Source organism: Urocitellus parryii, chromosome 8 (genome assembly GCF_045843805.1).
Source record: "Urocitellus parryii isolate mUroPar1 chromosome 8, mUroPar1.hap1, whole genome shotgun sequence".
Taxonomy (NCBI): Eukaryota; Metazoa; Chordata; class Mammalia; order Rodentia; family Sciuridae; genus Urocitellus; species Urocitellus parryii.
Window position 1 is genome coordinate 116,127,334 of NC_135538.1, and position 11,745 is coordinate 116,139,078.

The following is an 11,745-nucleotide window of genomic DNA, read 5'->3' on the forward strand; positions in this document are numbered from 1 at the left end:
CTTCTGCCTGCCTGGCCCTCCCTTCCCCTCCCCCTCCCATTTATCAGCGGAGGGTGCTGCGCCCCCATTCATGTGCTTTCTGGACCCCGCCCCGTCTTCCTCTGGGCCTGCTGCCCCTTGGAGGTGTGATGTGTCTCAGGGGTTCGCTTCCTCTCTAGCCAGCCCCAAGCTGCCCTGAGGCCCAGCAGCCCGGGCCCTGGCAGTGCCAGCTGAGGGCCGTTTGTCTGGCCTGGGGTCTGTACACCGAGGCCCCCGTGGACTCTGCCCACACAGCCCGGCGCTGCCTGGGTAACTGGGAAGGGCTGGGAGTCGCTGAGGCCAGGCACCCTGGCCGACGAGGATCCCGGCTCCCGGCCTGGGCTCCCGTCTAAACGTGGCCTCTGGGCAAGCTGGCCGGCCTCGCTGGCCGGTTCTTCACCATAAGATGGGACCACGAGCCTTCCTACGGTCCTTCCAGGCGCTGTCACAGTGTGAGACAGTGAGTGCAGACTCTAAGGAGTGGGACTGGGGACGCGGGCAAGGCGAGGGACCAGGTCAGAGAGGCGACAGGCCGATGGCAAGACCCAGGGGCTGGGGGCAGGACCCGGCTCCTGTGAGCAATCAGAGAGCCCCGAGGGAGGGCACACCTGGCCACCTGGTGCAGGGTTAGGAGCATGCCAGCTGCTGGTGGGCCCTGGCCAGGTGAGATGGGAGCAGGGCTGTGAGGAGGCTGCTGTGGTGGGGGGCAGGAGGTGATGCAGCAGAAGTGGCGAGACGCAGGGGAGTCTGGGTGTCTGGAGAAGAGGTGGCAGCTTCTGGTGGCTCGTGCCCGGGGAGCCCAGGGGGAGTCGCAATGACTCCAAGGTTTTGGTCCAAGTGACCAGGAGGACAGAGTTCCAGTGCACTAAGAAGGGGGAGGTGACAGGAGGCTGTGTGGGGCAGGATCTGGGGACCTTTGGACGTGCCAAGTTTGGGGCACCTACACATGTCCAGGTGCAGCTGTCACATCAGCAGCTGAGAGAGGGTTGACTTCAGGTGGAGACATAACTGGGGACTAGCGTGAAGCTGGGGGCCCAGGCGTGAGCTCTTGGGGATGCTTGGCCTTTACAGAGGCACTGCAAAACTGCCATGGACAGGGTACCTGTCATGTGCCACCAGGCCCTACCTCAGCTGGCAAGGGTAAGTATCACCACCCCCACTTATAGACCAAGACAGGCACAGAGAGGTAAAGTGACTTGCCCAAGATCACACAGCCAGTAGATGGCACAACTGGACTTGAGCTGTCTCTGTCTAGCTCAGGACCCTCCCTCCTCCAACCCCCACTGCCCCTGCACTGCAGCCCTGGGACACTTTCACTGCCCTGGGACATCCTTTGTAGGCGCCCACTTCCTTCCCTCAAGGGCAGAAGCTGCGTCCTTCACCCAGAATCCCTTGGGCTTTGCTCAGGCAAACCTGTAGTGTGTCTTCTGGTGGCAGGTTTGGGGACTGGGGGACTCCAAGACACAGACCTTGGGCCTGGCAGGGAGTGGCCTGAGGTCTGAGACCAGGCCTGGCTTCAGTGAGGGATGCCATGCCCCCGTGTCTGAGCCAGGTCACTGCCTCCCCAGCACACAGTGGGACCGAGCTCTGTGGCCCCCACTGTGGGAGGCCCTCCTTGCTAAGGGCAGGAGTAGGCATAGGCCCCATGTCCCTCTGTGCCCACCAGGTCCCTGGAGCTGGCTGGGTGGCTGATCCCACCCACCAGGAAGTTGCAGCTTGAGAAATCACCCTGGGCAGCACCAGAGGCCTCTTCCTGCCTCCTTGAGGAGCCAGGACTACGGGGGCCGCAGCTGATGGGAAGCCCGTTCCTTCCCTGCGATCCCCGACTGCTGCCGCACTCCCTCCCCAGTGGGCTCCTGTCATCCCAAGTCTCAGGACCCTCTGCCTCGGGCTGAGGGCCCAGCGTCCCCTCCCAGTCTCCAGGCTGCCCACCCGTCTCTGATGCCTTCTTCCTTAGGCTGCCTCAGCATTGACCATGAAAGAGCCCAAGATGATCTCTTCACAGTCCCACAGAGGGACAGAGACTTGAGTGGACCGTCCAGCTCCACCCATGGGGGCATGGGCCGTGGTAGCCACCCAGTCCCTCTCTGGGCCTCTGAGTGGCATGGTGGTGGACATACGCTCTGAAGTCCCTATGGGTTCGGGCCCCAGGCTTCTTAGAGGCTCAGGCAGCCTCCGGGCTGTGTCTGGGCTGTGTCACGGCTGTGTCACTTGCACCAGAGCTAGGAAAAGCCCCCGTGCAAGTGGCACGTGTGACCACGGGTGTGCATGTTCTTGTGTGTATGGGTCAGTGGGGGGTGGGGCGGTTGTCAGGAGTTGTGACACAGGTACAGAAGTGTGTGTGGACAGGTCTGAGTGTGCCCTTTTGTGCTCGTAGTTGGGCAGTGTGCATGCAGAGGGGTTCCTAGCTGCCAGTGTGCGTATAAGTGTGCAGATTGAATGTGTGTTCCTAGAAGTGTATTTGCATGCAGATGTGCAAGTGTGGGGGTGCAGGTGTGAGTGGGTACACACAGGTGACTGCACAGCTGTGCTGGAGTGCACCTGGGTAGCGGGTGTCTGCGGCATGAGTGTGCACATGTGAGCTCAGAGGTGCAGGAGTACAGGTGTGCAGTGTGACAGTGATTGCGAGGAGCGTGGTGTGTCCCAGGGGTGCTGGCTGAACCGGGCCTGTCCCTGGAGCGCAGGTGCTGGTGGAGTGGAGCTGTCTTGCCGCTCTACTGAGCGGGCGGACGGATTTCCCAGCATTAGCCTGGATTTCCAGGGCTTAGCCCCGCAGCCCCGGGCATTACCAGGGCCGTCCTGAGCAGGCTTTCTCCACCGCGAGGGTGACTGCTCAGCCAGGTTGGGGCAGGACGTGGTGGTGAAGCCAGCCAGGGTGTGTGTGGACTTATGGTCTGGTTCATACAGATTCTGAGAATCTTTGTCCCCAGGGGGTGCCCTGGGAAGAAGCCGAGAGCAGCAGAGCTCAGCTCCTTGTCCAGCCCCTGGCACAGTCCGGGCCCCACCCCCCATCCCCACCCCCCACCCCTGCCTCCCATGAAACCCGAAAACATTATCTACGCAATGGCTGCTCTTTCTGTGCCCCTGCCTCCACCAAGTCCAGGGTAGACAACCTCCTGCACTCTGGGAGCCGGTGGCTGGTGAGGATTGTGCAGGGCTCCTCATGAAGGTGGAGTGTGACCGGGGATGGTGGAGGTCAGCGTGTAGCCGGCCAGGGATGAGTTGCAGGAGAGAACTGAAGTCACCGCACTCCAGTGGCCGCCTCTCCTTCTGCCTGCCTTAGGACCCTCCTGGTGCCTGGATGCATTCCCTCAGGGGTGGCTGCTGGGTTCTGTGGGCCCATTGCTTCTATGAGAAGGGTTCACCTGCCACCACCTCCTGGTGACCACGTGCACCTTCACACAGGGATGCCAGAAACAATGCCGAGCCCGAGGCAGGCTCCAGGGGTGCAGGGGGGTGCCACGTGCTGGAGCAGGGAGAGAAGCTGGGGCGGGCAGAGCTGGGGTGGCTAAGGGAGCCTGGAGGGCTCATGCCAGGCCCAACAGGTTACAGGACGCCTTTGCTCTGTTTGGTCTCTTTGTGCCTTTCCTGTGTTTTGTCATCTGAAGGCTCTCAGGCTGGAGGACAGAGCAGTGCAGAGCGCCACGAAGGCTCAGGGTTAGCACCATTTTCAGGGCCCTTTGTGCAGAAATGGTTCCGAATTCACGATGGCGGCAGCAGGGCATCAAACCACTGTGGGCCCTGCCTAGCAACAGTCCCCGTGAAGTCAGATCTGCCTGCTGAGGCGCTGTGCTCAAGAGAGTGGGGCAGACTTGCTCAGCACCACATAGGCCAGGGCGGAGTGGCACCTGGAGCCCAGCCCCAACCCCTAACACAGCGTCTGCTGCAGGCTCACTCTGCCCAGAGAGAGGCTCCATCCCAGCCTTGCAGGCTCCTATGGGCCCAGGTGCAAACCCTCCCATCAGCGAGGTGGAGGCAGGCGGGTAAGATGGGCATCTGGCCTGGAACACAGCCTGTGCCCAAGAGCCCCCAGGTGAAAGCAAAGACAGCCCTGCCCTCGGGGAAGCTCCAGTTCAATGAGGGAGACACAGTTTGTCCCCAGGGACCTCCCAGTTGAGAGGGAAGACCCAGATGACAAAGCTGTTCTCAAGCTGCCAGGTCTCCAGTGGTCTGTGATCCTCCTCAGGAACCTGTCCCCCAGGGCCACCTGGTCATCCCCGGCCTGTCCTGCCCTGTCCTGCCAGGAAGGGAGCTCTGTGCTGGGGTGAGCGTGGATGGTGGGTGAGGACTGGGGCTTGCCTGTCTGTGTCTGGGGGCACATGCTCACTGGGGCACATGCTTACTGGGGGACAGACGAATGTGACTGTGACTGTGACTGTGGCTCTGTGCAGAACAGTGGAACAGCCTCTCCACCCGCCTCCCTGATGGAGCCTGGCTGCGTCCGGGCCGAGCTACCAGCAGACACAGGGAGTTGAGGGCTGCCATCTCCTGGGCGTGGGGGCATCGAGGCTGTGTGCCAGGCCGGCAGGTCTCGGCACCTGTGACTACTTACAGCAGGTTCCGTGTGGCCTCGCCATCTGTGCTTGGGTAACCTCATGGTTGGGTCGGCGTTGTCACCCTGGTACAGATGAAGACACTGAGACCCGAGAGGGCGACTCTCCTCTTAGACACTCCGACCTCTGGGAGGGGTGGCTGGGAAGGCAGGCCTTTGGTTCCAGTGTCATGAGGTGCTTGTGAGGCTGGGGACAGGTCACAGGGAGGAGTATGACAGTGGGACATCTGGCCCCTATCCCCAGGGGCCACCGATGGGGCCAGGGCCCATGACCTCAGGAAGCCAGTCCAGAGCTGTGTCCCCTACTGCTGGTCTGGGTGCAAGTGAAGGTATCCCTGAGGGCCGGGAAGCCTTCCTGGAGAGGCAGCCCTGGGCAGGGTGTGGGCCATCTGATCTGAGGATGGGGACGCTCGGCCTCCTCCACCCCTGGACCTGGGAGGTGCAGCTTGGGTCTCCCCTGGCGCCGTCCTGGCTGAGAGGCCAGAGGGCGGTTGAGGCCTGGAGCCCTGGAGGGAACCCCAGGCCTGGGGGGGGGGTGCTGCTGGGCCCACCGGCCTGCCTGGAAAGCGCCACTATTGAAGAACGGATTACCCGACACCCAGATTAATGGGCTTTCATTTCACTAAACATCTGTCACCGTTAGCGCTGGCACACGAGCGTGAAATGAGCTTTTATTGTGCCGGGTGCTGTGGGTCCCATGCCAAGGGCCTGCTCTCCCAGGCTGGCACTTGGGGAGAGGGACAGTCACTGAATGAGGGGCTGGTGTGCAGGCGGTGGCACGGCCACTGGGAGTCATTTCAAGGTACCAACAGGTGGTTGTCACCCTCTGCCCTGTTCGGGGGACCATTCCTGAGAAGGTCAGCCGTGGTCCCATGAGAGGCCCTCCTCAAGGATGTCCCCCAGCTAGAATGCAGCTGTGGCAACCCCATTGCGCTCACCTGCCTGGCAGGGTTCCCACGCTTAGTGTTAGGTCAGGAGCTTCACCCAACAGCCCTGAGGGGCGAGTGCTGGGATCATGGTCCCCGTAGGGCACAAGGACCTGACTTGCCCATGATCACAGCTGGAGCCCAGGTTGGAGTCCAGGAACTCTGGTCTAAAGTCCAGCAGACACAGGCAGGTCTGTCCCCTGAAGCAGACACCACGTGGGTCCTGGGCAGGGTCTGGGCCAGGAGGCCCTGGCAGAGCTGGCTCTGATGCTGCCACCTGGTCACCTGCAGCTGTACATCCAGACGACGACACTGACGGTCTCAGTGAGCCTGAGCGCCTCCGTGTCCCTGGGAATGCTCTACATGCCCAAGGTCTACATCATCCTCTTCCACCCGGAACAGAACGTGCCCAAGCGCAAGCGCAGCCTCAAAGCCGTCGTCACCGCCGCCACCATGTCCAACAAGTTCACGCAGAAGGGCAACTTTCGTCCCAATGGGGAGGCCAAGTCCGAGCTCTGCGAGAACCTTGAGGCCCCAGGTGAGTGGCCGCCCCGGCCTGGCCCCAGCCCAGGGACCCGCCCAGTCCCGCCTCTTCTGGGGAGGCGCTCCTGGCCATGGCCCCTGGCTGCCATCTCTGGGGACACTCGGAGCACCCCCAGGCCACAGATGAGCACCAGTCCGTAGGGGGCTCAGGGACAGCTTGGGCACCAGGCTGAAGCCCGTGCTGTCTCACCCGTCCTGGTGGCCTTGGGGGAGCAGAGTCCCCTGAACCCTGTGCTTCCGCCCCCTTCTAGTGGTGGTGATGCTGGCAGTGGGACCCCGAGATTGCCCTTCCAGTGCCTCAGGGAGGATGGGTTGCTCAGGGGGGCCCTGCCACTGGCCGTTTGGTGACCTGGGAGGGGCTCTGGTGCCAGAGCAGCTGTAACACCCCACTTGGCTTTGTCCAGCAGCCCCCTAGCAGGGCCCTGAGAGATGGGGACCCAGGACATGGGCCGGCCAGGACAGGTGAGTGAGGGGCGGGCTGGGCTTTGGGACCTACAGAGGCTGAAGTTCTCAGGTGGCAGTGTGACCCGGGGGTCGTCAGGAGGCTCAGCAGAGGCAGGCCATGCTTGCCGGGTGTGTGTGAGCTTCTCTCCAGGACAAGACGCCTGAGTTGCAGAACCCGAGCCGCAGAACCCGAGCCGCAGAACCCGAGCCGCAGACCCAGGATGACCGGAGGGAGGGCAGCAGGGACCTCGTTCCCCAGGGCGCCCCAGTGAAGGGCTGCAGAGGGAAGCAGCGGTGTCTCTCTTCCTGGTGGAGCCGGCCCTCGGCTCTCCGTGTGGGGATCAGGGGCAGCCAGGAGCGGGGGCGGGGTGCGAGGACGTGGCAGGACAGGTCCCCGTAGTTGGGCCACGCCTACTCCCTGATGCTCCTGTCCTGCAGGCACCCGGAAGGCGGAAGGCGGCACTTGACATCGTGTGTTTACAAATGAGGACCAGGAGGGGAGGGTCACCGAGCCACCTGCTGCCCCTGCCTTCTCAGACAGATGGGGTCCTCTGCCCGCGTAGCACCAGGGCCTCCCCAGGCCTCACTCCCAGCTGCTCTGGGGCCGTGTGGAACAGAGAGGTGGCTGTGGTCACCCGGATCCTCTGCAGGCCGTGGCTCCCTCCCTGGACCTGAAAGTGGCCCAAATGCAGCTCCTTCTGCATCTGCCCCCACTCAAGTCTTGGGAGGCTTTTGCGGGGCCGGGGTCAAGAGCCCTTGTTCCCACAGGTTTCTACCCTGGGGGACCTGGGAAGAGACCCTGGGTTCCCTCCCTCTAGTTCTGGGGAAGGTCCAGAAGTGACCTTTTTTTGGTACCAGGGATTGGACCTGGGTGCTTAACTACCAAGCCACACCCCCAGCCCTTTTTATTTTAAATTTTGAGATGCCATCTTGCTAAGGTGCTTAGCTGGGGTGTGGGCTGGACCCTGAGGAGGCCCCGAGCCTAGCTTGAGAGAGGAGGCCCTTGGTTGGTGATTCACCTCACGGCTGGGAGAAACAGGAGACCTTCCGCCCGGGCTATCTGGGGGGGCAGCCCATCCTAAGACCCTGGATGAAGCACCTTCCTTCCCTCCTCAGCCATGTTTAGTGCGTTGACAGAATAAATCTTAACTGAAAGGGAGGCAAGTTTCCTTCACTTCCAAATGGGGCTTTTCACTCTCAGAGTCCTTTCCCCACTGAGTGATCTTCACAGGTCCTGAGAGGCCCTGGTTGGGCGAGAGGTTTGATCCTGAGTTGAGGCTCAGAGAGGGTGTATGGCTCTCCTGAAGTCACACAGCAAGATGGCGACTAGCAGACCCCACCGTGGTGTCTTTTCCTTGGCTCTGACTCACGAAGCCTCCCTGTCTGTGGTCCCCACCTTCTGTGTGGAGCAGTATGCCTGGCTCCTGACACCACCCCTTTGATTGATACCCTCATGAGTCTGGTTCCCTCCAGTTCTACCCTTCCTTACCTCCACTGTGACCCTAGGCCTCCCCTCAGGTACCTCCCTGGCCCTCCATACCAAGATGGGAAAGGGCAGAGCGTCCTCACAGGACTTCTGCTCTGGCCTTCCACATCCACCTGGATGTCCAGCATCCCCACGCTAAGCCCTCCCCAGGCCTAGCCAGGAAGGGCCCAGAGGCAGAGCCCTTCCTGCACCCACCCAAAGGGTTTCCCTCCTCCAGGCCCTGAGCCTGTGCCTGTGGGCTTCACCCCAGTGCTCCTGAGAGCCGCTCCCAGAAGGGGACAGTAATGGTGCTGCGACAGCCAGAGGGGACCGTCAAGGGCAGGGGCCTCCAGGAGAGCTGTGATGGCCCAACACTGACATTGTCCTTGCATCTGCTTGGCTGGTCACCTGAAGTGGGGGCAGCATCCTGGTCCCTGCTCCTGTGGGGGATGGCTGAGAGCTGGCACCCTGCCATGGAGGCCGAGGTGCCCCGGCCCTCGCTGTCTCTCAGTGCGGTGACAGGGGTCACGCAGGCACCCAGCGACAGATTCCTGGGACAGCCAGACTGGGGCAGTTCAAGCAGGAGAGGGGAGGTGTCACTTTTGTGGAGCAGGGACACTTTTCACTCTGTCACTGGCAGGCCGCGTATCTTTAAACAAACAACAGAATAAATAATTGAGGGCCTGACTGCAGGCAGATTGGGCGCGGGGACATGGGGCAACAAATGGGGACTGTCAGCTCACGCCTTGTGCCACCAGCTAATTGTCATCTGAGCCTCCAGTTCCTAGAGAACAGCAAGGAGGCCTGTCATCAGTCAGGGGTGGCTGTGGCCCTCTGCCACACCCCTGCCCCTTCACTCTCCTGAAGATGCTCCACAGTGTCACTGTGCCCGTTGTCAGTGTGGCCTCTTGCCCTGCCCTCTGCCCAGCGTTCTGTAGGCTCTGGAGGGTCTAATCCACCCTTGGCTGGTAGCCAGCCATGGGGTTTATCATCACCCATTTACAGATGGGCAAAGTGCAGCTCTGAGAGGGTCACTTTGACATATGGCCTTTGGCAGATGCTGTGGCGAGGCCAGGGCTGGCCAGGTCCCCCAGCTCCTGGGCGGACTCTCTTTGAGCCTTGCGTGGAGCTTAGGGGCCCAGGTGGACACACGGCTCCCATTTTCTGGCTGGTGAGACTGAGGCTCACCTGGGGGACTCAGGCCCTGGCTTGTAGCTGAGGGTCACCTCCCCCGGGTGCCAGAGCCCGTGAACTGGCCTTTCTAGAGGACACCATGGGGAAAGCCTAGCTGTCCCTCTGTCCTCGTGCAGCAGGCTCAGCTGGCGTCCCCTACAGCCAGGGGTCTGGATGCTGCTGAGCTTTTCTCTCACCTGTGAGCCAGGAGCCGCTGGAGGGCTTTACAGGTTTGGAAACTCAATTTTCTCAGTTCACCCGGGGGGTGACGGAGCCCACCCTGGGGGGCCGCTTCTCAGTGGCCGGGCCTGCTGCGGGGGTTGGCAGAGCCAGCCGCAGGCTCTTTCTGACCATGGGGGCTTGGGAGGGGTGGAGGAGGTGGTTGGCAGCCCCTCAGGAAAAAAAGCCTCAGCAAAAGGGGCCACCGCACTCGCTCTCGCTTCAGGCAGGGAACAGACCCAGCCAAGCAGGGGGTGGACGGTGACTGTTCATCCTCTGCTTGAACATTGCCGTGACAGGCACGCTCCCAGCTCTGGCCAGGAGAGAGCTCTTCCTCCAGCCAGGCTGGAATCTGGTCCTCCTGCCTCCCTGCTGTTCCCGTGGTGGCCCCAGCTCGCCCCTTCCCCTCCACACACGATGGGCCCCGTGGACACAGCAGTGCTGCCTGTACTCGTTTGGTTAAGCTGCTATGACAAAAAGGTCCCAGCACAGAACAGAGACTCAAATCAGACTGATGTTTGTTTCTCTGTGACCTGATGGGGCCGGAGTGGGGCCCAGGTTCCTTCCATCTTGTTCTTTTGGCTCCTAGTGGGTTGAGGCTAGCTGACCACAGTGTCCATTCTAAGATGGGAAAAGAGGAAGTCCAGGGGACACACTCTGCTTTAGTTAGAAGTTTGCACAAAGTCCCTTCCCTCATCTCATTTGTGAGACTGTAGCCACGGGAGGCCCCACTTCGCTGCCAGGGAGGCTGGGTAACACTGTCCCCAGGGAAGGCAGGCAGGCTGGCGCACTGGCGATGCTTTGCAGACCAGCACACTGGTCTCCTGGCTTCCTCTTCTCTAGGCCAGATGTTCCCCTCCTCAGCTGCCAGGTGTGCTTCCTCTTCCAAGCTGACAAGAGCCCAGCAGAGGGTCAGGGCAGCTTCTTCCTTCTGAGCTTGCAGACAGCCCCTCAGTGGGCAGCAGTACTGCCCCTGGTGACTAACCACTGAGACAGAGCCTGAGCCCTGGAGGGACAGGACAAAGCTGAAGTCTGGCCAGAACCCTTGCACCTCTGGCCTCAGTTTCTCCTCTGTCAAATGGAGTGGCACTTCTCTGGCCTTCTCACTAGGCGCTGTGAGTTCTGTCCTCCAGTATGGCAGGGGACACTCAGGTCAACATCTGGCTTTAGAGCTGACACTGGACCGGGATCTGTGGGGAGAGGGCCCCGGGGGCTGTGGCCAGGAAACAGGAGACACCCAGAGGTCCAGGCCATTCCCAGTTGTGGGGTAGAAGAGGGACAGGCGGACAAAAAGGTCTCAAGACTGGAGGAGGGGACGGGGCGCCAAGAAATGGAAAGGCAGAGGCCCAGAGGCCTGGGCTGGGGCCCTGCAATTCCCTAGGGCAGAGGGCCACTTCAGTTCTGAGGCTGTTTCCGCCAGAGTGAGGCGCCCTCTGTTTTTCACTCCTCCCGCCACTGCCCCCATGTTTAAGGGACACTCTTCACACGTGCTCTCCCACAGCGCCTGTGGTTGTCTTCCACAAGACTTCTCCTCTGCGGGAGTTCAAGGTCACACAGCTGTACCAATAAGATCATGACGTCAGTATGTGGTGGGGCCAGGCAGTGACGGTGGCTCGGTGGCCTCCACAGTAGAGCTGGGGGGTTAGTGAGGCAGGAGGTCCTCAGGACAGCAGCCCCGCCTGGGCAGGGGTGTGAAGGAGGGCACCCTGCGGGGACAGTGGACCTGGCGCTGGGAGCGGGGTCAGGGTCAGCAGGAGGCCCGTGGCAGGGGGGCCGGAGCTGGAGGCCTGGGTCCTGGGTGGTGAGCAGGGCGCTGTGTGGAAGGATGGCTGAGGAAGGTGGCCCCTGACCCCTGACCCCCTCTGGTCTCTCTCCTTCCAGCTCTGGCCACCAAACAGACCTACGTCACATACACCAACCATGCCATCTAGCTCAGCCGCGGAGCCGAGCAGCCGAGGAGCCGCGCCCCATGGGGACGGGCACCCAGCTAGAGCTGCTCCTGAGGGCCCAGTGGGGTCCTGCCTGCCATGGTGCCCATGGACGTGGCTTGGTGCTGACAACAGCGGAGCCCCCAGCCATCACTACTGGGCAGCCTGGGCAAGCCAGGGGGGCGACCGGAGGTGGCTGGCAGGCGGGGCTGCTTCGGGCCACGGGAGAGCCTGCGTCCTGGACTGTCGCCGCCCGGCCTGAAGCACAGGGGCTCAGATCCTGGGGCCCAGAGCTGTTCTCCCTCCACTGCCTCATCTGTCCTGTTGGTGACTTCTCAGTCTGCCTCTGTCCCCTCCTCTTCATTCTCTGGTATCGCCATTGTTCCCTCTGCGCGTCCCTGTCACCTGGGTTCTCAGTTGCTTTTCTACCTTCTCTTTCTGCCCCCCATCTGCTCTGTCCTGCTCCTCTGGCTTCCC

The 11,745-nt window shown here is 61.9% G+C and overlaps 1 protein-coding gene across 2 annotated transcripts in view; it reads left to right on the plus strand.

Moving 5' to 3' along the window:
- Grm4 (glutamate metabotropic receptor 4) overlaps nucleotides 1-11,271 on the plus strand; it is a 90,117-nt gene extending 78,846 nt beyond the window's left edge. For both annotated transcript variants that reach the window (XM_026383604.2, XM_026383605.2), the window contains 2 exons: nucleotides 5,788-6,034; nucleotides 11,222-11,271. In XM_026383604.2, coding sequence (XP_026239389.1) covers nucleotides 5,788-6,034; nucleotides 11,222-11,271 — 297 coding nt within the window. The remainder of the gene's footprint in view (nucleotides 1-5,787; nucleotides 6,035-11,221) is intronic.
- The last annotated feature ends 474 nt before the right edge of the window (nucleotides 11,272-11,745 follow it).